Here is a 27,747-nt window from a genome sequence, read left to right on the forward strand (position 1 = left end):
AACTCATCCGTCACAAGTTGTAACCGTTTTAGGCGAGATAATAGCGAATAGTTTGACGCCTCTTTGTAGGCTAGTTCCTGTTTAGGTAGTTAGCTTATGATCACGAATCACGAGCCAGCGCCCAAGACACACAAAAAAATCCCTTTGGCGGCCGCCTACACAGCTTCTGTTCTGAAGGGAGGAGGGGAGGAGGGGGTTCCCCTACTGTCATCTGCGGGAGGACAGTGTGACACACTTTTCGCCCCTTTTCGACTGCAGCTTTAGCACCACACCACACCACACCGTCCGCACCACATTAAGATATCTACATTTTCCACTACACAGAAGTACCCATATTGGTAAGAAACAAATTGACCCCTTTAACTGTGATTATAATAAAATATAAATGTGTATTACAACTATCCTAAATTATAATACACTATAATGGATTATAACTGTGATTATAATACACTATAAAGTATTAATGTATTACTATGATAATTATAATACACTATAATAGATTATAACAGTGGTTATAATAACACAATAGAATCTATTATCATGTATTAGCCTACAACTATATCCTGGTGGTCTAAATGAAAAGTCAGTGAGTGATCAGTCATTATGAAGTGTTTGGCCCTGTTTGGCCTAGCTCAGACCTACTCTAGATTGGATACTTTTTAGTAACACGTTTAGTACCACTTTCACACCACTCTACCCAGGTCCTTGGAGTGGAAAACCTGTCACAAGTGGGTGTTGTGTGGAGCGGTGTTGTGTGGAGTGGTGTGGTGTTGGGCTTGCCTGGCGTTGCCAGCCTCTATCACACACTTCGTTTTGGGAAGAGAGTCTGGGATTTCAGGAAGAGTTTTCATTTCTGGGGTTTGCCCCCACAGATATAAAAAGCTAGATACCTCCCCCGCCGCTGCAGTTCATTGGCGCGACTGGTCAAACACCGCTGGCGGAAGTGCATAACTGTGGAACTGCGGAAGGCACTCTGCCCCCTCCAATGGGAAAGAGGGAGTCCTGCCAGTCCTGCATCTGATTGGCCTACCAAGCTTCCCATTCTGTGACGCACAAGGAAGCGTCCTACAGAATTCCCAAGAGCCCCGCCTCAGAATTCTGGAGGCTTGCATAGAGTTATTGGGAGGCCAGGGGCGCTGGAACTCCCAAATCCCAAGGGGAGCTGAGCCTGGAGGAGTTCATGCGTGCCGCACGCTGAAAAATTCATGTTTTTTTATCCGGTTTTAGGTTATTTTTATTACGGTTTCGGGAGCTTATTCCCAGCACAACGGTGTAACAAGGAGCTATATAGTTACTAGTTATTTTAGCACACAGTGCAACACACAGCACGCATGCACACACACAGTCACTCACGCACACACACACTACAAAATCGGGTATTATTTTTGTAACAGTTTTCTACTGTTTTTTATTCCCCATATATAACGGTGTTCGTTTGCAACAATGAGCCTATAGACAGTTTCTAGTTCTCAAATAAATAGACTTTGGTGTGCCATCAAAGCGGGATTTAAATTTGACTTCCCTTCTGACCGGAAGTGGCAAGGTGACCATGTGATTAGGCACCATGTGATAATCAAATACCTTTTTTCAACATATTTTATTCCCCAAAGTCAAATACATTATTGTTTTAATATAGCTCTGTGTGTGTGTATATGTCACGTTTTTTTTGCGTCTCAGAGAATTAGAGAAACGGAGCACTCGCCGTGCAGCACGGGGCGGAACAAGCGGTCGCCCACAACAACGTTCTCCAGGCGGAGCCTCTCGATTGTCCACGACATTGCAAGCGGCGTGAAGGCCAGCGGACCTTGGTCCTGCTCTTCGCCCCCGAGCGCCGCAGGCGCGAGTGGCCGCGAAGAGCGGGCCAGGGCTGCGCGGCCGGCGGAGCGCCGCGCGAGTTACGAAGCCGTGGTGAATGCAATCGTTATATTTATGCCCACGATAAACGCCCTGTCCAAGTGACTACAATGGAGCTAATGGCTAAGCTAGGCTAGGCTAGGCTAGGCTAGGCTAGGCTAGTAAATAAAGAAAGAGAGTCGCAAACGAGTGACGTCAGCGCCTTCACTATTGAATGGCTGCGTCGCCATCTGGTGGTGATTAGTGTGTGGTGAACTACAAAACGAGCGCTCTTACCCAAGTCTCCCTGAGTTACCCAGTTACCCTGTAACATATATATAGGCTTATTTAAAACAAAAACAAAACAAAAAAACTTTTTTTTTTTTTTTCCCCTCCCCACCACCAGGGGAGCTGCAGCTCCCTCAGCACCCCACTTCCAGCGCCCCTGTGGGAGGCTTGCCAGCTCTCTTTGACCAACCCCCCACGCCGGAGGAGGTATCTAGCTTTTTATATCTGTGTTTGCCCCAAACCACGTGCCCCAAGCTTACAGAAACCACGTGCCCCAAGCATACAACCCTGATTGGCCAACCCTTGAAGCTGTTTGAGGAAATACAATCTCAATGGATCGGTGCCAGACCGTACTACAACACCAATACCGCCAGGGGGTGTTGTTGTGTTCGGTCTGGTTTATTAACCAGGCAAGTGTTGGGCCAGTGGAAAAAGGGCTTAACAGACAGACAGTGATGACACGTTTGACTGATTCATTGATTGACTGACATTTTTATTAGCAGTTTGTGATGAAAACACAATCACACAATAAGTTACTGATAATAGTAGCCTACAGTTCACACAGTAATCAAATAATTTGAACCATGTAGGCCTACTCCAGTGCGCTGCCCTAGGATACTATCAAAAATGTTACACAAAGCTACACAATTAAATATCCTATGCTTATTTTCTTTGCTACAGGAACTACACCAACCATGCCTCCAACAACTGCAGCTACATCAAGTAAAGGACTTCAAAATATACAGTGTACTGTGTAGCGTTCTTACAACACACATGAAAATGTATATTCTGTTTATTAAAGACTAGAGCTGGACAGTTCATAAACCAGGGTTTCCACTGTCATGAAATCCCTGACATTCACTTAAGTCACATTAGTACTAAAGAATAAAATAGATGGAACCATTCAGTGCACTCTGCCCTATAGGATAGGTGGTGTAGTGTAATGTTTTGACACAATTTTATATTCTATGCTTATTATTTTTTGCCACAGGAACTACACCAACCACAGCATCTCCAATCCTATCTACAACAGCGACATATCAGGTAAACCAACTACAAAATGTACAGCGAATACAGCACAGCATTCTTCCAACTCACATGAAAATGTATTATCTATTGCTGGAGAGATGTTAGTTATGAAATGTTTTCAGATAAATGTTTTATATGATTAATGTTTGCTTATCTCACCCCAGGTGGAAATGGCAGAACAGGCCAGATATCCCTTGGACTGCTGGCATCATGCAGCTGTTTTATACATTGTAACACTCATATAATACAGCCATGTAAAAGATAGGAACAACCAGCTTACTAGAAAGATGCAATTCTGGGAAATTGCAAGTGTGGCTGCCGTGACGTGAGTCACACTTGCAAATGAATTCCGTCCTTGTCCCTTTTAAGCCCATATATGGATATCCCTGATGTCATCAATATTAAGTCCATATATTGGAATGCCCATATATGGACATACTGTGTCAGTCTCATGTGGTCTATGACCTCAGACATCTATGATGTCAGTCATCTCCATATTTGGGAAAAGTTTATTTTTTGCATTTTCCCATTCAAGTCAATGGAGAAAATTAATTCACCAATAAATAAATATAAATGAATATATTACGTATCTCTTAGCAAAATGCAAGCAGACGAGTCCTGATGAGGCTGTCGATTTGACATATGTCCCAAGTACGTGACCCCAAAACTATGGGAGGAGTAGCGAGGCAAAATAAAGTTTATCCGGAAAGATGGAAAAAAGAAAGTCGGACAAGTCTGGTTGACTAATACATTTCTTTTAAGAACCTTTGGCATTTTTACTATTTTCTTTATTGATACATATGCTCCAATAGTAAAGTTTCAAAGCCAAAATTAGATTTGTCAGCAGATACTTTAAAGAAAATGTTTAGAAAGATCTCCGCATGGCCGGGTTGCCCACCCAGGACTGTGTTCGTCATGGGGTGCAGACAGTTGCATCTAGGAACCGAGGGATTCTGCATGGCTTTCGCGTGAATCACTTTTTCCAATAAAGCTCTGTTGAATTGATTGCGACCGTCAGGGAGCAGTTTACTATGAAAACCTCCACCGGCCGTCCGTCCGTCGGTCGGTCACACGACACCTTTGCCCTGCTCATCAGTATATAGGGCTTGTTTGTTTATTGTATGACATCACGCCACATCATCAGCTGTGGACTCTGTGATGTCATCGTATCGCATCAGTATATAGGGCTTGTTTGTTTATTGTATGACATCACGCCACATCATCAGCTGTGGACTCTGTGATGTCATCGTATCTCCATATATGGCCATCTCCGTATATGGAGATATAAGTCGTCCATGCCCAAGTATGGGCTGGTGAGGTCAGACTTTGTGTGATGCGTAGGTTATCTCCATATATGGAGATTCAACATTCCAGGCAATGCTCTCTTCCCTGGTGAGAATTGCCCCTTTATATAGGGCTTGTTTGTGTATTGTATGACATCAAGCCACATCATCAGCTGTGGACTCTGTGATGTCATCGTATCTCCATATATGGCCATCTCCGTATATGGAGATATAAGTCGTCCATGCCCAAGTATGGGCTGGTGAGGTCAGACTTTGTGTGATGCGTAGGTTATCTCCATATATGGAGATTCAACATTCCAGGTGTAACTATGGCTACCCGTATGACGTGAGAGGTGGAGGTTGTGATATTTGTGGAGATAAGCGACCAACGGTTGCTTATCTCCCGATTAGGGAGTCTTACTGGTAAGTCCCCGAAAAAACCTTTTTTGCACATCCTGCCTCCAGTTGTTACACATCACTGCAATGAACTGCAGAGGTGGATGAGGTATCTAGTGTTTCATATCTACAGTATGTTTATTCTACTCTCAGCCACTGAGCTTTGTAACTCAAGTGATTATTGGCCCATCTGTGGATTCATTCAAGTCTCCTTCTTGCATGGACATGTCTGGACTTTGAAGGACGGCCCTTTAGTCAGTCCCAGCCTGGGTGATGTGATGCAACTTCCTCTTCCTAATTGATCCAAAAATACACACTGGCTTATCCAAATGCTTTATTTTACACATTATTTTGTACCCATTTCTTTATACATTTGCAAAGTATTAACAGCTATAGAAGAACAACCTTCCTTGAGATGCACAGTCTGAGCAATGATTCAATAATTAAATAGTGGCTTCATAAAAAAATAAAAAGGGGTAGACGGGCAGATGCAACTTTTAAGGCAATTGTATTGTTGTTTATGTATGGAATTGTATTTCATTTGTGCAATCTTGGAGGTTGTTGGAGTGTTGAATAGTTATGCAAAACCACTGTATGAAGACGGAATTACTAAGAGATACTAATTAGCTGTCTATCTAGCATTGGAAGACCATTATGAAAAGCTCTGGTCTAAGCAAAGACAGATGAAACTGGAATGTATAGTTTGGTTTTCTAAACCAATTGACATACTAAAGTCAGTAAAGTACTACTGTATACACAGGACTGTATACTGTATACTGTATATACAGGACAAATCTAAATAAATGAGTTGTTTTAGCCCATTGTTTCCATATGACCCACCCTTTCTATAAACATTTATATAAAACACTTTGGATGTTGAAAGAATATCATTTCATTTACTTCAATATTGCCTTTCTCCTATTAAAATATACAACCATTTTCAACTATGTGTTTTTGTCATGCACCCATCACATATTTGCAGTAGCTATGTTAAGTTTCTTCAATTACTTTACAAGCAGAATATAATTTCTGATTGAAACCAGTGAATACTGATGGCTGCAAGTAGTCTGTGACTCTGTGGTAAGGGGTAGATTAATCACTACTGTACATTTATAACCTCAATGTGCACAGTGTAAAAACAAACCGCAAAAACAAAAACAATGGCTTTAATATGAAAACCAATGCAGACATTATACGTACACTTAGGCCTACAATGTGTGATGTATTCCTATAGAAGTAATCCTGGAAATTGATATAGGCCAGCAAAAACACACATTTAACGTTCATTCTCACCATTCACAGGCTGCTTCCATTTACAAAATAAATATAAATGCTTACATACTAGACAGACACAAGATATTGTAAACATAATGAATCAAGTAACATAAAAATCAATTACGCAGAAGAAATACAGTATTTCACTGCAACCATCAATAGAAGGTTGCTCCTTTACAGAGCCAACTAGACATGGGTGTTAGTACTCTACACCAAATCCAAGCAGTGAGTACTCTAGTCTAGAGTCTAGACAATGGCTTAAAATCTATTATATAATCCATCACATTTCTTTTTACCAGTATACAGAATTACATTTGGTGTCCGTTTAATTCCTTATTTTTTGCAGGTAAAAAAAACCCTCATCTTTCCTATCTATCCATTTGGAAGATGGTCTTCAGTTATAGAACATGGGTTTGACCTCTATAATATAATCAGTCATCAGGCCATCAGTAATTATTTCTTTCATCAACTGGCTTTTAATCACTAGCATTGTAAGTTAACATTATTGATTGTGTATCATTTTAGATGCTGGGAAAATGTAATAACGTGATACAGGCACCATCAACAGATCCTACAGTAATTTTGGTTCGAACATGGAAATCAAGGCAAGGCCAACTGGTGACAATCAAAACTAAGGCAGACACTCAAGAGTTCTGTGCAAGTTTTCCAAATTCAACCTTACATCTTTTATTTTAGATTGCAAAGCGTTTTTCTTTATCCAGCACAATATAACAAATGTCCCACTTGTGAGTATTCCTTAGTTTGGAGGCACTTATTAAGAGACACAATTTTCGTCTGCACAATGAACTGTAATTCGACTGTGTGAAATGTTAAGTAGCAACAGTGTGTCCCTTACTTCAAATATGATCCACACATTGTGAGAACTGTCAGACAGCGTTTATTGATGCTGTAGGAAGTAACTATGGTGACAGTGGCTTTGACATTTCAGTTGGCCACTATAGGCAATAAAGTGAGGTACAGCAGCACAAGAATGCGCACACACACACACACACACACACACACACACACACACACACACACACACACACACACACACACACACACACACACACACACACACACACACACACACACACACACACACACACACACACACACACACACACACACACACACACACACACACACACACAGAGAGAGAGAGAGAGAGAGAATTCATCACAGAACATTAACATTAAATCAGCATAACGGATTAAATAAAAACACAGCCTAACATGTGTTTGGAACATTTGGAGAGGCCTTATTTGCTTCTTGAAAACATATAAAATATAAAACAAATTCAATTAAAATAACTTCAGGTGCATTACAAAACATCAAAAGTCTGTAGATACAGTATATGATTAGGCCTGATAGATATGGGGATTGTGGGAGTCCTCTTTGAGACTGTTTAGGTACCTTTGACTAGAGGGCAGGCACAGCTATGGTTCAGCACTTCATGGAAAATCAGCACATTAATACAGCACTTCTGATGAAGTGAATGAAGCTGTTGACTTCTATGGGTAGGTAATGAGAGTCAGTCTGTGAAATAAGAGTCATTGCCAGGACCTGGATGCTAAATGACACCTCCATATATGGTATGGTTAGACCTGGGGGATCTCTTCTCTAAAAAGCGACCCCCATCTTCACTCCCAAGATGCTCTCACAGAGTTGTCAGCATGTTTCACCATAAAACGATGAGAAAATAAAAAGTATCACCTTTCTCAAAGACCAACAATAGGACAGGTACCGTGGCGAGGCCGAAGCCGTGGGGGTCCTCCACCACCCACCCACCCTCCCACCCACACCTGTCACCTCAGTTTTCAAAGTGCCAGTGACAGTGCCTCTCGGTGCAGGGGAGAGGCGGTGGCTCATAAGGAGGTCTCTGCATCCACAACTTTCTGGGCCTCTTCGTCTTCCACAATAATCTGGACACTCGACACCTTCTCCTGGCTGGGGAAACGAAATGGTGGAATTGTTGTCATCGTCGCAATGCATAAAACCCCCAATATATATATCTCTGTCGGGTGGAAAGCTCATATGTCCAAAAACTGTTCCAGTAAAAAAAGAGCAAAAATGACAGATCGACAAGCTCGAAATGCATTGCTTCACGCTTTCGTTTTTAGCTTGTAGATCTGCTATTTTTGAGCGACACTGTAGTATAATCAAGTAGGGAATGAATTTACCTAAAAACATGAAAAGTTAAAATATGGAGATAAGAGGTTTCTTTCTGCACGACAGCAACGATATGGCTTCAGATAATCATTTCTCAGTGCAGTGTTGTAGAAGGTAAGATTGCTCTCACTATGCTAAATATCATGAGACAATAGAAACACCAATAGCAGTAGAATCTCGCTAAATGTAAGCAACACTATGGATACATAAATACATACTAAGATAAAACAAGATATTTTAATTTGGGGAGGAAGAAGAGAGAGACATGAGAGGAGAGCCAAGGGGGAATCGTGGGGGCAGGGTTTGTCATAGCTACCTTGGACAAGGTTTCAGAGCTTTGGCACATTCAGAGTTCACAGCGACGGATTTAGCTTTCCACATGCCCATTTTAGCCATTTCATCTGAAATGTTCACTACAGATGGGTCAGCACTGCAGGGGAGAAATAAACCACATCAAACTTATTTCCAGAATCACACACAAGCACATACACACACATGTAATAATCACAGGTCACTGACACGGTGACACCACATACACACATGTACTACTAACTACAGGTCTACACAGTACACACACTCACGCATACACCCTACATAAAAAGACTGAACCTTGTTTAATGTGGTCTCCATCATTTACAAACAAGTAAGCTTCAATCTTTTTTTGGGGGGGGGGGGGGGGGGCATTTAACACCTGGAGTGCATAACATGTTACCACACATGTTAACGATTCCCCCTGTGGAGTGCTGCGTCCCCATTAACACGCTACCTGCCGTGTTAGCCCCCGCACTGCAGCGGCCAGGAGTGAGCGAGGGGACTCAATTTCCCATGATGCCTTGCGGAATACTACATCCGGCGACTTCCGCCGCCCATTGAGTTGTGTTTATCCTGGCTGCAGAGAAATGCATATATCTCGCCTTCTTTTCCCATATCGCGCGTTTGGTCAAAACGGCCTGTTTTCTATGGACCATAACTTCACAGATCATCGGTGTCATTTTTTCTTCTTTGCGTTTCGTGGCCGTGAATCAGAACCCTCACGCGTACAATGTGCACGAGCTGCGTGCACGGAGCCGCCGAAAATCTGATAAATACAATTAAATAGGAAAAAAGCCTTGGCAGCTAATCTATATTAGTTATGGCAAAACTATGCCATTCAAAGTGTTCAACAATGCGGTCCACTGTGGGAAGGTCTATACAGTCTTATTGATGTGGTATGTGCCCTTACACTGAATTCACACTAGCAGTGTCAGCGATGGTGCTATATGCCTCCGTGCACAGGCATGAAAATCTCAATTTTGATGCAATGCTTTATACTGTTGGGCATCCCGATGATGTGGAAAGATGCTGAGACACTCAGTCTCCATATACGTTGCACTAAAACTCCACACAGGCTGCTGGTGTGAAGAATTAGACGTTACTCAGTCAGTGATCAGCGGTGTACCCCAGAGCTAGCTTTTACTCAGTCAGTGATCAGTGGTGTACCCCAGAGCTAGCTTTTAAGAAAGATGCCAACTGGGCTTCACTTCATTACCAACTGACCTCACTGACCTGGCCTTAGTTTTGGTGTATGGGTGGTCAACTGCATCCACTTCCTCCAGCATTTGCTGCACCTCCTGAGAACACACACACACACACACACACACACACACACACACACACACACACACACACACACACACACACACACACACACACACACACACACACACACACACACACACACACACACACACACACACACACACACGTCTGTTTACATTTCTGTCTTATAAAGCATTCAATTAATAAATCAATCAAAGACAGACAAAGACAAGACATTGAATAAAAGAACATAAAACATGTGTCACTCAGGTGCACTCCGTAGTCCGTACTTCTTATTTACAAGGGTTACTGCATTGCATTTCTCTATGTAAGAAATGTAATGTGTGTCTGTGTGTCACTCCATCCACTAGAGGGTACTGCAACTCAACTATGAACACGTTTATGCTTGTAAATGCTATGCTAGTCATGAACAGTTAGGTACAGAAATAAATCAAAATCGCAGGGGTTGTAGATCAGTTAACTATATTCACTACAATACTTCACACAAAGAAGTATATAGGGTTACAGAATTTGTCAACATCAGTCACGTGTTTTTTGTAAGACTTGTGTAGGCTCATACGTTTAACATTTGTGCCAGAAAAGTATTTTCTAGAAATCTTTCCTGGAGTGCACACAAATCACAATGTGTTTTCAGCAACACTTAACGGATTATGGTGGAGCATTTATGTAAGAGAATTATGAATGGAAATAATATAGCATATCCTGATATCATGATGAGATTCATTGGCTTAAAACCATTCACTATATCCACGTCCAATGTGTGTGGGTGGTGATTAGGGATGGGACGATATGAAAATTTCATATCACGATTATTGTGACAAAAGAAATCACGATTTACGATAATCCATTATCCTGGGACGGAACATTTGCCAAAAAATAGAACTACAAGCTCACAATGCGTCGCAACGCTTATAGATTGGCCATTTTTTGGCAAAGACATTTGATAGAGTGAAAAAAGTACATTTTACCAATTCTAGAGGGTTTAAATGGTAACGGATATGCAGCTTGGCAAATAAAAGGTGAATTGATCCCAGTGCATGACAGAGGATAATTTCACGATAAATTAAAACTCCATGATACGATTATCGTGAAATGTATCGTCCCATCCCTAGTGGTGATATGGATGGAACATGCCTCCTTCTCTTTCTTCTTCTTGTCCAGCTCCTTCTTCTTCTTGCTCTCGGGCATCAGGTCGTCCAGCCAGCTCAGCTCTCTCTTGGTGAAGAAGAAATCCAAAAGTTTCCGCACAAACACCAGAGCCAGTACCTACAGCCAAGAAGGGAGGCGCTTTGTTCAGAGTTGGGTCTGGCCAGTACTGCCAGACCCAACCGAACCAAAACAGTGGTTCTTGAAATTAAAACATTTGAGAATCAATGCCTTAAGTTGGCCATACATTAGCAGATCATCAGGCGCGATGAAATCGGGTAGCATTAAACACTACAGGATAATTGTTTAAGATTCTCTGACCGGATAATCTAAACAGGCTCACACTAGCCGTTTTGAAAAGTCGGGGACTCTGCATACTACAGGATTCTATCCAGATTGAGTCGGGCCTGAGCAAAGCAATAATACATAATATAATGAATACAAAATGTCACGGGGGCTGTTCTGAGAGCTTCGCCTTGCAACACACTGACACATGCACGCACACACACAAACACATTCATGTTATCCACTCAACACCATCGCCTCGCACGCTTCAATATGGAATTTGTGTCCTATTTTGATGATAATATATGAGTTCACTTTGACACGTTTCATGTCCATCCATGGATCTGTTCAACTCTGACTTTCCCCCTCTCTCTACACAGCTAGTCAACACGCTGCGGCTGCTCTGCTGTTGCGTCTTGCTTCTGGTAGCGTTTCTGCTGTTTCTGATATAAAACAAACCCACTCCCGTCCACACCCGTTGACTTTATACAACCTGAAGGACGGACGGTATGAAAAGTGTGTTGGTGTGCGTGCCTGTGTGTGTGTGTGTGTGTGTGTGTGTGTGTGTGTGTGTGTGTGTGTGTGTGTGTGTGTGTGTGTGTGTGTGTGTGTGCGTGTGCGTAGTCATTACCATCATGGGGAAGATGACAGCTGCCGACGAGGCCTTTATGACCCACAGCAGGATGAGACAGGTCAGCTGGACCACGGTGAACACGTGGACCTTCCACAGAGGGACGTAGCGCAGGTAGATCAGGTCTGTCTGGTGTTTGGCTGGCATAGCAAACAGCTTGATGCGGTCAAACAGCTATAAAGGGGCAGACACCGGGAGCCAGATTACACATTAATTAAACTCTCTCACCGGTGTTCTGTTTTAGTAAATACATTAACACTATCGAGAGTATCAGAGCATTGTCACATAAGCATCAGAAATAGAAAGGAATCTGTAACACACACACACACACACACACTATACTGTAGTGTCACAGTCAATCTAAAAGATTTTTGCAAAATGATTTGAATGCAAAAGTTCTGTCTCATGTAACATCAGTGCAAGCGCGCACACACACAAACGCGCGCACACACACACGCACACGCACACACACACACACACACACACACACACACACACACACACACGCAAACACACACACACACACACACACACACACACACACACACATACCTGGATTCCTTTGAGTGAAGAGGCTCCCATGTACAGGAACACACCGTAGAGTACCGGCATAGGGATAAACTAGACAGAGAAAGAAATACAATGATTGCTTAACTCTTTCATTTTTATAACCCATGCATTTTTCACTCAGTGCCAATTGCCTAAGCTGTAATCCTGGGCGCTACTCTCCCTCTGCCACCCTGGTGAGGGCTCCGAACTGAGCTCACGCGTGAACAGGCCGCTTCTTATCACCTGGGTTTCCGAGGCTACTTATCACCTGACAGGGGGGAGCTTTCCCGGTAGGAAGTAGAGCGTGGAAGGCACAAGTTATTCCAACCAGTTCCTTTCTCCTCCATCAGGTCACATTCATTACGACATGTAGCGACACTCGGCGTGTGTAGGAAGAAATGTTGGTACACATTGGGAATAGAAATCCCCAGTATGTAAAAAGAAATCCTATGGAATTAATTAACCAACATCATATTCCTTACCATTATTTTAACCACTTTAACCATAAAATTATGTTTAAACCTTCCCACTTTAACCATAGTGTTATGTTTTAACAATTAGAAAATAGCTACAAGCTCACAGCACCGCGAGCTAAAATCATGGACGGACAGACAGACAGACATACATGTATATGTTTTAAGAAAACATTTGTAACTCAAATCTTTCTTTCTCAGGGTCCCTGGAACAAAATGTTTTGAGATGGGGGTCTGCAGTCAAACACATATAATTCAAGGGGTCCTTGACATTAAAAATTTTGAGCTCCACTGATATAGAAACATACGTTTTTCAGAAAACTGTTAGGATTTAGAAGACCTTTTTTTAGGTATTTCTCCAGGTCTTAGTGGGTTAAGAGACAGGAGTGTCAGTCACCTTCAAGACAGAGGTCATGAAGACAGAGCAGCCCATCAGGATGAAGATCATGAGGCCGGTGACTCTCTGCTCTCTGATGCCCAAGAACTTGGGCTGCTCCCCGGGCGCCGCACACTCCGACTCCAGCTTCAGGCTGTTGACGTGGGAGATGGAGAGGACCGTGGCCGCCACGAACCACGGCAGACCCATGATGGAGCACACGCCCAGCATCAGGGCCACCACCAGCAGGTCCAGGTGGTACCCGCAGCCTTTCTATGGGAGTGAATGGGACGATTATTAACAACCCATTTAGGCCTTGAATTATTTAATGCTTTCACTATTGAAAAATAGCACATATACAAGCTCACAGCGCGCTGCGAGCTTGTAGATCAGCTATTTTGGAAAAATCGTGATTTTCTTTTTTGCAAGTCTTTGAATATATCTTTTTAAAAGCGAAACATTTGTAACTAAATATTTGCTTCTGGGGGGGGGTCCCTGGAACAACATATTTTGAGATTGAGGGTCTGTGGCCAAATGCATGTAATCTTGGGGGTCCTTGACATGAAAAGGTTTGAGAAACAATGATTTAGAAGAAGGATTTAGAAGACATTTTTAGAATCGGGTCAAAAATATCCAAAGACTTGCACAAACGTTCATGATTTTTCAAAAATAGCAGATCTACGAGCTCGCAGCGCGGCAGTCAGTGCCACGCTGTGAACAGGTATATCTGCTTTAAGTGACACAGATTTTCAGGCCTTAATGGCATAGCATTCATTTTCTGCCAGGTAGTTTTTATAATTCAAGACTGATGATTCATTTATAATTGAATGATCAGTGTTTACTTCAAAATATACACTCTATACTTACAATGCAGTGCTGTATCTCTCAATCATTAGCAGCTTCATGCACATTATGAGCGAGCGCTGCACTGACCTTGAGTTTGTTCTCCTTCCTGTTCACGATGACAGCAGTGATCTGCTGGTCCATGAAGATGAGGATAGTGCAGAGCAGGGCCGGGATGGCTGCGGCCAGCAGGGTCCACCAGGGGTTGGGTCCCAGCGGGGAGATCAGCCAGCCGCGGTGCTTTGACGTGGGCTGGCAAGGAATTCATGCTAGAGATTAGACTGGAGGCATCGCCTCATAACACACATGAATGTTTTCTCAAAGGGGGGGGGGGGGGGGTCAGGAATGGAAATCTTATGAACCGGGAGCCAGTGACCTGCTACGTCAATATTATGAGGGAGACCTTAACCCGACAATGGGTTAAGCTTATCTTCTCACACACACACACACACACACACACACACACACACACACACACACACACACACACACACACACACACACACACACACACACACACACACACACACACACACACACACACACACACACACACACACACACACACACACACACACAAGGTCTTTCTCTCAAACATTTTGTGAAACTCTTCACTTAACTACCTCAAAGCGGTCGGGTACTTTCAGTTTGGGAGAGGGAACTCCCACCAGATAGTCCACCAGAACCATGATGAGGATGGTCAGAAACACAGCAAAGTCACTGATGGCAGAGCGGACCTGCAGGCACACAAAGCAAACACTGGGAATGAAACACTCTCCTAGCTATAGCAACATCTCAGATTTTTAAGCAAATTGACCATTTAGTGTTTATTTAGTCAATCTCCGAATGCTATATAGAGTCTGGAACTACAGCTCCCGAAAGGCTACAAGTAGTCACTGCTGTACTGAACTGTAATCCCATTGGAAACATAACAGAAGCACACTAGCACAGACAGAGTCATTCGAGTGGCATATTATTGTTATGTGAGTACAGTATAGTTTAAGAAAACATTTGAAAACATCATGGAAGTAACACCAACAACACCAGAGAAAGACGAAATAACGCCCCAAAAAATATTTAAAGAAGATATAACGCTTCCAGTAGGACTTGTTACCGCTACTGCAACAACGGAGCGGGTGCGTCACATCCTACTCATGGAGACCTCCATTTCTCCACACTGTATGACAGGAGCTTTTGCAAATTGTGGGAGTCAACAGTCTGGCCACGCGACACTAGTGTTTATTCATACAGAAAGAGGTCTGAGTGTCTCCACCCCTTTCTCTTGGCTGCCATTCACTGGCTTCCGATTGCTGCTCCACAACCAAAGGAAGAGTGTTGGCAGGGCCGGTTCACGTCTCATGCAAGTGTGTCTATTAATCCTGTTATTTGTTGACTAGTGCTCACGCTTACACTGCTTACTACGATCTCATACTTTTTAAGTCAATCTGGACAGGAGCATCTGCTAGTAAATGTAAAACAAAGATAATTAAATAATTAAGATAATTTAAAATAAGCTAGGGCATGGCTTTGACCTCCATAATCACACTTAAATCTAAAGTCACATCCTCTTCTAATACAGCTGAAATTGTCAAGCATTGGACAAAAACTCAATGAATCTTTATACATAACGGTAGAATACAGACCTTGGTGGGGAAGTAGCGTTTGGTCTTAAACTGCTTTAAGAAACCGGAGAGGAAGAAGGTGGTGAAGAAGAGGATAACGGACCAAAAGAGAACATCAGGGATGTAAGGACCTTCAGGGCCACAAGCTGGCCCCCAAAACTCTCCATTTAGCTTTTTACACTCCTAGAATACACAGGGAGAATGGTAGGGAAGTTTGAGACTGAGAGAGAGCAATCATTCAATTGTTTGATATGATAGGAAAGGAAAGCAAATAATAATAGTAATAGTATCAATAAATAATTTACATAGCACCTTTCATAAATAGAAAGTGTTTTACAAGCAGTACAAGGACACACAAAAATATAATTTATGGCTACATATATATTTTCCCATGGCCTCTATCCAAATGAGGGTTCCTATGTATAAGACCAAAAACAGGACCAAAACATATGTAGTCACATTCGATTCAATAATATCCTTGTATGTACTCAGCAGCAAGTTCATGTTATACTGTACCTCAACACCTAACTGATTCCAGGCTATGTCATCAGTGTTGTTCCATAGCTGGTGGGTCTCAGCCGTAGCATTGGCTGGCGGAGAACACACGCACCTGGGACCAAGTACAGACAAGTCAAATTACAGTGTGGGACGAGTATCAATTCAATTCAAATCAATTCAAAGGAGCTTGAAAAGCAAGTGTCAAAATATAATCAACAACAGTTGAAAATGGAAACGTATATACAGTTGGATGAATATACAGTTGGATTGTGGGTTTAACATCTGCTATCTGGTTTAGTCTAGTATGGGTTATGCAGTGTTGTACAGTAGTAATGTAAAATACTGTCCATTTATTTTCCCTGAGTTAAGTGCCACTCGTTTTATATTGGGTCACCATTGTATCGTATGCCAAAGTAAGCTCTGTGTATGTGCCAAGACCAAGAGAGTTTTATTGGCACGTCATTGACAAATTCATCTATATCTGTTTGGATTGCTCTAGTGACACATGCTTTAAATGCCATTTCAAATACCATTCAACACCTGCCAAGAAAATAATAAAAACAAACACACAGCCCTGCTGGGCTCTCCTTACGTGTAGGAAGTGAGGTTGTCCAGATGGTTGTTCATGTTAAAGGGGAAGTCATGTCCCAAGTGGACAAGCTTCTCCAGAGCTTCGTAGATGAAGATGATGCAGATGAGGCAAGCAAACGCCTCTTCAGTGAAACGGGTGATGTAGCAGACCAGGGAGCTGGCATCCGTAGCAACCAGTATGAGGCAGAGGAAGGCCGTCCACAGGCCAATGCTGGTCCTCAGAGACAGGTAGGACAAGCCGTAGTCACTGTCGAAGAGCACAGAAGGATGGATCCGGTTAGAGACACAGCGGTAAAACTACATGCATGAAGAATTCATTTCAGAAAGAAAGACTACTTGGCCTAAATAGCAGTGTCTAATAATGGCATGGCATCTCTGTCCAATCATGAAGTTTAATAGTGTAAAATGTAGAATGTGCTTTAGAAAAAGTCCCAGAATAAAAAGATTCAGTCACAATACTCTCAAATAATTAGAGGCCATTACATAATTTTCTAAAACGGCTAGTTCCATTCCTTGATTCTGATTGGCTGGTTTCCCTTTAATTGCTGTGGTATTGAGACTATAACCGACACCTTTAATCAGTTTATATCAAACCCAGGTGCGTTAGTTCTTTCCTTGTGTTGTAAAGCTAGACTAGAGAACTTGATTGCAAGTAACAGGTGTGTTGTTTCTGCAGCCTGGCAGGGAACTACTTACTTGTAGCTGCAGACCTTATATTGAATTATTAGTGACATAGAACAGTTTTAACTGGTACATGTCTATGATTTTTCATGTTGCCATATTGTAACCGCTTTAGAAAAGCAATAAGCCACACGACGCTTGTGGTTACCTGTATTTTACACCGGCTGAGAGGGTTTGAGACACTCGGCTGTGCCTTGTGTCTCCCTACGCCTCTCAGCCAGTGTAAAATACCCGGTAACCACTCGCCTCTTGTGGCTTATTGCTTCAATATACAATATAAGATTACAAAACATTAAAGAGTGAAAGAAACAAAGCCAAAGCAACAGATCTAACAATACCAGATGAGACAATAGATATGTCTACTGTGTTGTGAACTTGTTGTGAAACCCTTCTCACAAAGGCAAAGAGACCGCACATTCTGCATTGAAATTAAGTAATTATGTACACATAGCACTATCAGATAACTAGGTTTATGGATAAAAAAAAACACAGACTTCAGCAAACAGTAAAAGTGTAAAGGTCCAGAGTGGACATGAATTGTAATGTGGATTTTGGACGAACAGGGGTCAACAACCAGACGAATATCGAGCCACTATCGTTGCATAGATAGACCACTATAAAAAGAGGTCCATGGCCCACATTAGCTTGCTGCTTCTCTCCCCGTCCACACCACCAGTTTAGGGTCCCATAGTACTGACAGAGACCATGGCAGTGCGTTTCCCCCTCCTGTCATTGTTGGCCCTGGCCAGCCTTGTGCTCTACACCTCAGCCAAGCCCGCCCAAGGAGAAATGGAAGAGGCGTTAATGAAGATTCAGACCGCCATGAAGGAACTGAAAATGGAGAGGCTGGGTGAGTTCAAATTAGGCATATTTGATCCTGCAGTGGAATTCAGTTTTCAGCTTCACCCAGCAGATTACTGCCCAAGTGGTCAGACGTGAGCACAGTGGGGTTAAGTGTCTTGCTCAGGACACCTCAACACATTGTGGGACCTTCCGTCTCCCAAGCAGCCTTTACCCATTCAGTTGTGGGCGTCCCCAAGTAGGTTCCTTGTCTATGGGAAAGCATCCGTTTTCAGTCAATGTGGACTGTACTAATACTATTTCCCATTAATTAGCAGGTAAAGTAGACTTAAGAATAGGGTTTATTAACCAGTAAGACTCCCTAATCGGGAGATAAGCGACCATCATGTCGCATGTATACACAATAATGTGTTGCTCTGATCATGCTGTAACTAAACGGGAGGAATACGTCAGTCCAAAAGTCTCATTACTCAGACTACGTGGCTACTTGTGCAGTTAGGGTTAAGGTTAGAGACAGGGTTAGTAATGGGGAGAGTCGGACGAACTCAAGGTCGGAGTAATATTACGCAACGCACCCACTCAGCAGAAGTCTCTCTAGTCATCAAAGTCAATGTTTCCTTACAGAACGATATATTTTCTCTCAGGCTTACAGATTATCAGTGTCAAAGAAACTACAGCCCTGTCATGTACTGGGCTTGCAACCTTGCACTCATTGCTATTGGATACCTTAAAAGCTTGTGTTCTAGGAATTCAATATTCTATTGCTTTCGTCATTCTACTGCTGCTGTTGCTCTACTCACTGTAGAAAATACTGTCAACTGAAAATACCAAAAAGGTCCAAATTAGACCCCAGACACGTTACTGTGTCCTGGGTCTTATTGTTATACTAAACTAAAGTCCCATTGGTTTAACTGGATAAGAGTACCATAGTCATTCTACTCTGGTGGGAACTGTAATACTAGTGGTAAAGACATAATGATGTTTCTGCAATTTCCCTCAGAAAAACATACCTTCTCTTTCCATGTTTACAGCCATGAAAGAGCGCTTGGAGTTTGCTGAGAAGGAATTGACTGCTATCAAAGGTGAGAGCTATAATTAACCACCTGACTCCTAGGGACAAAGAGCGGTGTACTAATCAAAAATGAAAGTACCTATCTAAGGCCACTAATTTAAGTTTTGTAATGTTTTTTTGTTACTGTAGGAGATTTTCGACTCAAATGGCATCCATTTAAGGAACAAATCATCATTTAGTACTCCAGATTCAATAGGCATTGTTCTGCTCACACAGAAAACAAGGTGGCGTTTGCAGTCTCACTGGGAGGAAATGGACTAGTGAAGACCACAACCGGAAACAAAGATCTCATCTACAGAGAAGTCCTCAACAATGTGGGCAATGCATACAATCCGGAGACAGGTGGGTTGAATACACTAACTTTCTACATATTGGTGACAGACAAGGATGTGGTTTGGATTTCTTTTGCTGGTGGAGCGGCCGTGCGCACGAGCATGCGGACGTGAGCTATCGCAGATTGAAATAACCTATTTAATATGTAGGCCTATTTATTAACCCACAATATACTGTATATGAACAGTACCAGTAAGACTCCCTAATCGGGAGATAAGCGACCGTAGGTCACATGTATACACAAAGAGTAGGGAGCAGTGTCCCCAAAAAATGTGGAGGGATCCATGTTGATGACATGAGTGTAGACATACTGTGTAGCGAGTTTCGTGATAATAGGGGAAAAATTGGAGGAGCAGTGTCCAAAAATGTGCTTTCAAAAATCGGCCTGAAGGTGGCGCTATATGGGACAGATCCATGTTGATGACATGAGTGTAGACATACTGTGTACCGATTTGAGTGATTTTAGGGGCAAAATTGTAGGAGCAGTGTCCAAAAATGTGTTTTGCAAGAATCGGCCTCATGGTGGCGCTAGAAGAGGGCCATGTGAGAAATGAGGGGTGGGGTATCCGCGCAGCCGAGGCGGACGAATAGGTACCGGCCCCGGCTCTCCCGGTCGCTCCTAGCCCAAGTTACGGCATTGTATGTGCGCTGCAGTGGCAGGGGGTCCTCCACTGGGGGCGCCACCACTTTTGCATCCATTCTGGAGCACCAGGAGTCGGTGGTCCCCGGGAATTCCCCGTGAGCAGCCCCGTTGGGGTGGTCATTTGGTCATTTTTGCACATTTGGTCATTTTTTACATCTGGGGGTCCCCCAGGGACCTGGGGGTCCCTGGGGCTCCGGGGTTGTAGTTTGGCAGGCAAGGAGTGTGTGTGTAAAATCTGGCATGGATCGGGTCAACGGGTGCGGAGATATAAGCAGGGAAAAAGTGTGACGTGTGACGTGTGAGCACATTTGGTCATTTTTTACATCTGGGGGTCCCCCAGGGACCTGGGGGTCCCTGGGGCTCCGGGGGTCCTTGGAGGTTGTAGTTTGGCAGTCAAGGAGTGTGTGTGCAAAATCTGGCATGGATCGGGGCAACGGTTGTGGAGATATGAGCAGGGCAAAAGTGTACTCACTGACGCACGGACAGCCGGTGGAGCTTTTGATAGTAAATGCGACCTACGGCCAGTATAATATACATTTTATTCTATAGTTACTTGCATAATGGGGAAACCTTTGTGTTTTCATCATTATGCATTTACCTTGGAACATCCGACACCTACAGGCCACTTAATGTAGCAGGTCACACAATGTATGGACCATTGATATGCATCAACCAGGTCGGTCATTGCTTTTAATTCCAGCTATAACACTCAACATCGGTCAGCAGGTTCTGTTAAGGGGAGCACACACTGGACGCGGGCGGCTGCGCAGCGTCGCGTTATCGACGCACGTGAAGTGCCGCGCAGTAACCCCAACTGGATGCGGCGCGCTGCCACACAGCACATCCACATTTCCCCCGGTGGGGAGAATCATGGGAGAACATGTTCACCGCGCGGCAACGCTGGAAAAATAGAACAGCAGCGTATCGGCGCGGCAGACGAGGCGGCAGACCCGCGACTGCGTGCGTCTGACGCCGCCGGTGTGGGTAGTTCATTGAAAATAACGGGGCCGTATTTTTTGGCGCGCCGCTTCCGCGCCGCCTCCGCGTCCAGTGAGTGTTCCTCTTTAGCAAAGTGCAAAAACTGCAAATGGTGCATGTGCGGGCGTGCAGCTTCAAAGTCCACTGTCAGCCCATCGTTGGTGACAGATTGAAAGTCTATTTAGTCAACAGTTCTGATCCTATGTTTAACACAGAAGACCAATGCGCATTGTGGCTGAGAACATACCAAAAACTAACTCATTAGCTATTAAAAAGCAATATTCATCAACTTAGTCCAATCAAGCCTGAAATTCTCTCTCTCACACACACAAACAGACAAGTAATTATTCCTTCCACTTCCTTAAAAACACTACCATCCCGACGACAAAGCGATGTTATCGTTTATCGTGATAAAAAAAAACGCTCATGATAATCGTATCGTGGAGATTTCATTTATAGTGAAATAGTCCTCCGTCATGCACTGGGATCAATTCACCTTTTATTTGCCGAGCTGCATATCCGGTACCATTTAAACCCTCTATTAGTAAAACATCCATACTTGATACAGTCTTTTTTTCTCTCTCTACCACATCTCTTTGCCAAAAAATAGCCGATCTACAAGCTCGTAAATGAGAGATTGTAGATGAGAAATGTTCATATCGTCACATCCCTCTCCTCTCAGGTGAGTTCACGGCTCCGGTTCGTGGGGTCTACTACATCCGTTTCACCATCAACGGCCCTACTGACTTCAGCATCAGCGGCGTGCTCTACAAGAACGACAACGAGATCCAGCTGATCGCCCACGAGCAGCCGTCCGGCGAGGGCAGCGACACGGCGTCCAACGGCGCCGCCCTGCTGCTGGAGGAGGGAGACAGGCTGAAGATGGTCCTCTGGCACAACACCCAGATCTGGGACAACAGCAACCACCACAGCACCTTCAGCGGATTCCTACTCTTCCCCATGTAAGAACCTCGACCTCCTTAGCTTAGAACAAAGGGCTTAAGTCAAATAAATCAGTTGCAAAGCTATCGTTTCATTGTGGCTAGGTTAGTAGCTATACCCTACCCCTGTGTTTCTCAAATGGGGGTATGTGTACCCCTAGGGGTACGCAGAGGTAGTGGCCACTAATGCGGATGGATGAGAATCGTGAGGTTCTCCGTTCGATCCCGGGTTCCCCCAGAGTTAATACCCCTAATTGCTCCCGATGCTTTTCCTCTGCCATCAGTGTATGAATGCGTGTAAATGGGTAAATGTAATGCACAATCTATGTAAAGCGCTTTGGATAAAGGCGCTATTACCCATCCACTAAATCGATCCTAAATCAGTAGCTTATATACAACCAAACAAGTACACCTACGTGATCTAATCTAATCCTGTGTATTCTTCTCAAATCCCTTGCATTTCTCCTCGTTGTGATGAAGGCCACTGAATGAGCCTAACCCAGGTGAGGAGGTGAGCGACGCCATGACAGAGCTGAAGAAGCTTCAGACCACCATGGCCCAGCTAAAGACCGACAACCTGGGTAAGATGAGCACACTTACTGTACATGTTCAGTAATCATTCATTTTCCAGGGCCCTCAGTGAAACATCATACGGTTTTATCACTTGTGTGCAGATATGAAAGAGAGACTGATGGCCACAGAGAACACGCTGAAGGCTCACAAAGGTCAGTTACCTTCACTACACAACAGACACAAATATATACACATTCCCTCTACACAATATTAATTTCAATTAGAAAACGAATTATTGCTCAATATGTAGGATTTTATGAGGGATAACATTGTGTGTGTGTGTGTGTGTGTGTGTGTGTGTGTGTGTGTGTGTGTGTGTGTGTGTGTGTGTGTGTGGGTGTGTGTGTGGGTGTGTGTGCGTGCGTGCGTGCGTGCGTGCGTGCGTGCATGTTTTGTTTTTGCAAAGTAATTTACTTTACGTATTCATTTGATATCCCAGGTTAAGCTTTAAACTCAGAGCTAGTATTTATAGGATGGGTAAATTCTCCTAGTAGTTATAGGATGGCTAAATGCAGAGGACACATTTCACATGTGCATTATAGTGACATTATTTAGTACTCCAGATTCAATAAGGCCCTGTTCTGCTCACACAGGAAATAAGGTGGCATTCTCAGCATCACTTGGAGGTGACGGACTCCAAAAGACCACATCTGGCAACAAACAACTCGTCTACCGGGACGTCATGACCAATGTTGGTGATGCATACAACGCTGAGACAGGTAACAACATAATGGGCACATATGGGCATAAAATGGACCCAGAACTGTATCTGCAGAGATCTCCATATATGGACATAAAATGGACGCAAACAGACAGATACAGATATCTCCATATATGGGCATAAATGGACACAGGAAAACAGATGGTCAAAACGGGTCCTATGACAACAGGTATAATGGGGTTTGCATTAGAGGGTGGGGCATTCATTCCCTATTTACATCGTTCCTGAATAGGCCGGTCCCCGACTAGACACTCGGCCGCCCGACAGACAGATACAGAGTATCTGTCTGTAGTTTAATAGTAATACTCTACAGTCACAACTGTATACTTCCCACCACATTTGGTGTCGCAACAGACAAGGCAGCATCAGACGACTCACAGTAGCTTATGAGGCTGCTGCTGAGAGCTCCAAGAAGCCCCAGTGAAAGCCAGATGTTTGTCAGTGTCGGGGTGCCCACCTGCTCTGCTGTGCTACGTAACCGGCCTATGTGTAGGGCATGCGAGTCAGTAAATGACATCATCGCTGTCATAACGGCCCCTACTGTACACTCAGTTCTGTCATGTTCTTCATTGTATGTCAGAAACTGAAATGAACAATGTGATATGGATATCCCTGGGTCTGAAATAAAGATGGAATTGAACTTTTACAATTGCCATTTACGAGCACAGATCAGTCTGACTCTTGTCTGTTAAAAACCACACGCCTTCTGTCGTTTCCTCTCCTCTCTACTCAGGTGTGTTCACGGCTCCGGTCCGCGGGGTCTACTACGTGCGTTTCACGGTGAACGGCCCCACCGACTTCACCATCAGCGGCGTGCTCTACAAGAACGGCGTGGTCCAGCTGATCGCCCACGAGCAGCCGTCCGGCGAGGGCAGCGACACGGCGTCCAACGGCGCCGCCCTGCTGCTGGAGGAGGGAGACACGCTGAGCATGAAGCTCTGGCACAACACCCACATCTGGGACAACAGCAACCACCACAGCACCTTCACCGCCTTCCTGGTCTTCCCCATGGACACCAGGGGAGACATGGCGGAACGCTAAGAGGGGACGTCCAAAGCTACACACCCAGATGTACTGTGTCAAAAGCCTGCCTATCTTTCACACGTCGCTTCAAAGTAGATCGAATGGTTCGAACCCACTCCCCCGCCTCCCGTTCGTAAATCCTCCAAACTAGAGAGAAGAAAGTGAATGAAATGGATAGAAAATTACAGCACGCTCACAGAGGCGCTTCTTTTCTCTGTGAAAACAATGATAAAGCTTCCTCGTAACGAGAATCTCAGACACCACGTTTCTTAGCTGATGTCAAGCATTCCAAAAGCATACGATTGGAAGTTATTGCTCTCCAACGGGACAGGGAGGCGGGGGAGAAGAGTCGATCTACTTGAAGCGACGTGTAAAACATAGGCAAGTGTGTCGAAAGGATACCTCACACATGAAGCTTGCCCAAGCTTGCCCTGGAATGCGGCATGAGTGTTCATTTTAACGCTGAGTGCCCATAAGGGTACAGACTCAAGAGTTGCAATGGATACATTAACACTGAGGGTTTTACTGTGTAGGCTCAGTGACACCATTTCCACCACCAACCAGCTGTTACTGTGTGTCCTGTAAGTATGCGCCATTAAAACAAATACATAAACACAGTGTTCCAAGTCTCTGTGCTGCCCTTTTGGGCTCATATACTGTACATACACACAGTGGTAAAGCGCCACAGAGGTTGTGGGTTTGAATCCACTGTGGTGCATCTGGCTTTGTCGAGCGACTATCTGTACGAACACAATTGGCCCAGGCTGGGTCAGCACCTGTCAGCATTGAGTGTTTGGCGGTGGGGGCTCCTCACTGGCAGGTGAGTCAGTAGGATACAACAGCAAGGACAACACACAAAGGTGTCCTTCCTGGTCTGGACTCTTAATCCCTCAACAGCGCATCTTACCAATGACAAAGTTATGAGAGCAAGTCAAGGAAAATCCTTGTCACCGATTTACACATTCCAATAAATATTGATATGATAACTTGATAACTTGTAGACTTGTAGCCTATCTGTCTCAAATTGCATAGTTCGTGTAGGGCCTACACTGTAGACTATACAGACCTATAAGCTCACAGACAGACACGTTTTTGACATCATGAGATGATGAAACCAAATGTGGTAATTATTACTTCAGGTCGGTAAACCTTGCCAGCGTTTTTCATTGACATTACCTTATTTTGAAGACCCACGGAACGTGTTCACATTGTGTAAGTTCATGCTGTTTCTAACGCCAGGGCTCCACTGCAGTCATCGGGCGTCACCTCAGCGTCAACGCAGGGAATGTTCCCTTTTTAATCAATGAAGGGTGCTCCATTGACAACGTTGCGCTGGGTCTGTGACGCCCGATTCGCCCCGGTAAATTTTTGGACGCCGAGTCTTTCTGGTGGAGCCCTGGCGTAACGTCCACCGAACATGTCTTCTTTCACCCAGAAAAGAAAGATTGTTACCACGATGGTCCACCGCTTAGATACGGCACGTTGAGAGAGAAAAAAATAAAATAAAATAAAAACGCTTCCTGACTATCAACACGATCTGAGTGAAGAATCCTAGAAGAATGCATTTCTCTGCATTGCCTTACCATTGGAGTGAATGCGCGAGCTGATATGCAGATGTTTATAGCCGCCCAAAGCATCATGGGAAACTGAGTTCCTGCATAATCCGGGCTACAGGAGACCGAGATTTAAAATAAAACAATGAAAAGACCGATTGGCGAGTATACTCTTCAATGGCACTGAACCTGGATTTTTTTTGAAAAAAGGAATATACTCCACATTGGCATTGATTGTGTAATCTGTGTATTGTACCGGTATACATAAAACGAATAAAATGTTTTTTAAAAGTGCTGGTAATTGGTTTAAGCCAATACATATACATACACTGTATATTGTACACACACATGCAAACAAGGTGCTGGGTGTCAAGTTGAGTTGGAGATAAGATATGCCAATTCTAACCAGCAGGGGGTAGTATAACACTGCAACAGCAAGAGGATGCAGTTCTTCAAAACCTTTTTGAAATAAACTTCTATGGGCTGAACACTTTTCCCTTTTTACCTGAATAAATTTGACATCCTTCTGCATTACAACATCGTTGGACAAAGAGATGGTTGTGATTTTCCCACTAGCAGCCCTTTTTCATATTGATCATCTAACATATAATTCACCAAATGTCTGAGTGAGTGTCTGAGTGAGTGTCTGAAACAGCGTTTCTCCTCAGTGGCTGGAGCAATTGATCTGAAATCGCATCACCATTAGCATATGAACACACCTGACATAACTGTGAAGCCCGTTTGTCACTTTCACAAATCGTATGCTGTATAATAGCATTTTTATGGTGTATCTATTATCTATTCTGCATCTAGCATGAGGCACATTTATTCTGCATCTAGCTTGAGGCAAAATGTTTAACCAGCTCTGTGTGTGTGTGTGCGTGTGTGTGTGCAGGCAGGCGGTGGCGGGTGGGCGGGCGGGCTGGGGGGGGGGGGGGGGGGGGGGACAGTATCTCTGTAGCCATTAAACGAAACGGGTTTCTTACCTTGATGCTCCTACATCATGCAAGCACCAGTTAAAGTTACTTTCCATCCCTCATATACTGTATGCACAGTGCACATCCCATAACCCACACACTGCACATCATTTTGGAGCTCATATCTTTGAACGGGTAAGGGCTAGTATACAATAATCCACATTAATGGCAACCATGTAAAGGTACAGCAACCGCCAGTCTACTACTGTACCATTAGCCATTAAAGAGCTCCACTAGAGATACAACAGCAAAACAGCACTGTGATAGGAGGAGGAAGCCTACAGTAGATAGTGGACTGGCCTCACCTGCAGAACTTGAAGAGGATCTTCTCAAACACCAACACTGGACCGGTGCTTCCGAGGATGGTGAGTGGCTGGCCAGCAAACATGGAGTACGCTACACCCGTCATAGACGCCCCGAACAGCGACTCTATAGCACTCTGAGTGAGAGGAGGGGAGGGATTTTTATGTTGAAAAGCTGAAAACGCTGGGTCAAAGTGTCAAAACACATTAAAACCTTAGAGCAGTGGTTCTCAAAGTGGGGTCCTTGCGGGGGTTCCAGG

General features: G+C 43.9%; 2 protein-coding genes across 4 annotated transcripts in view; one reads left to right on the plus strand and one right to left on the minus strand.

The window, feature by feature from the left end:
- Positions 1 to 5,150: 5,150 nt before the first annotated feature.
- Positions 5,151 to 27,747, minus strand: part of LOC308306165 (sodium bicarbonate cotransporter 3-like) — a gene marked incomplete at its 5' end in the record, with an annotated part of 63,747 nt that continues 41,150 nt past the window's right edge. For 2 of the 3 annotated variants that reach the window (XM_080751066.1, XM_080751064.1), the window contains 13 exons: positions 5,151 to 8,054; positions 8,593 to 8,706; positions 9,813 to 9,886; positions 11,010 to 11,141; positions 11,938 to 12,111; positions 12,490 to 12,558; positions 13,357 to 13,608; positions 14,269 to 14,430; positions 14,802 to 14,915; positions 15,822 to 15,983; positions 16,317 to 16,410; positions 16,891 to 17,136; positions 27,491 to 27,624. In XM_080751066.1, coding sequence (XP_080607192.1) covers positions 7,973 to 8,054; positions 8,593 to 8,706; positions 9,813 to 9,886; positions 11,010 to 11,141; positions 11,938 to 12,111; positions 12,490 to 12,558; positions 13,357 to 13,608; positions 14,269 to 14,430; positions 14,802 to 14,915; positions 15,822 to 15,983; positions 16,317 to 16,410; positions 16,891 to 17,136; positions 27,491 to 27,624 — 1,809 coding nt within the window. In that variant the 3' untranslated portion in view covers positions 5,151 to 7,972. The remainder of the gene's footprint in view (positions 8,055 to 8,592; positions 8,707 to 9,812; positions 9,887 to 11,009; positions 11,142 to 11,937; positions 12,112 to 12,489; positions 12,559 to 13,356; positions 13,609 to 14,268; positions 14,431 to 14,801; positions 14,916 to 15,821; positions 15,984 to 16,316; positions 16,411 to 16,890; positions 17,137 to 27,490; positions 27,625 to 27,747) is intronic. The other variant, XM_080751065.1, reaches the window with a different exon arrangement.
- Positions 18,199 to 25,268, plus strand: LOC308306414 (complement C1q tumor necrosis factor-related protein 4-like). The gene is made up of 8 exons (XM_080751393.1): positions 18,199 to 18,420; positions 19,403 to 19,453; positions 19,660 to 19,785; positions 22,080 to 22,359; positions 22,819 to 22,919; positions 23,013 to 23,063; positions 23,505 to 23,630; positions 24,366 to 25,268. The coding sequence occupies exons 1-8, from the start codon at positions 18,276 to 18,278 to the stop codon at positions 24,671 to 24,673; spliced, it is 1,188 nt and encodes a 395-aa protein (XP_080607519.1). The 5' UTR covers positions 18,199 to 18,275; the 3' UTR covers positions 24,674 to 25,268.

The sequence above is a fragment of the Nannobrachium achirus genome, assembly GCF_963921795.1.
Source record: "Nannobrachium achirus genome assembly, chromosome: 2".
Lineage (NCBI taxonomy): Eukaryota > Metazoa > Chordata > Actinopteri > Myctophiformes > Myctophidae > Nannobrachium > Nannobrachium achirus.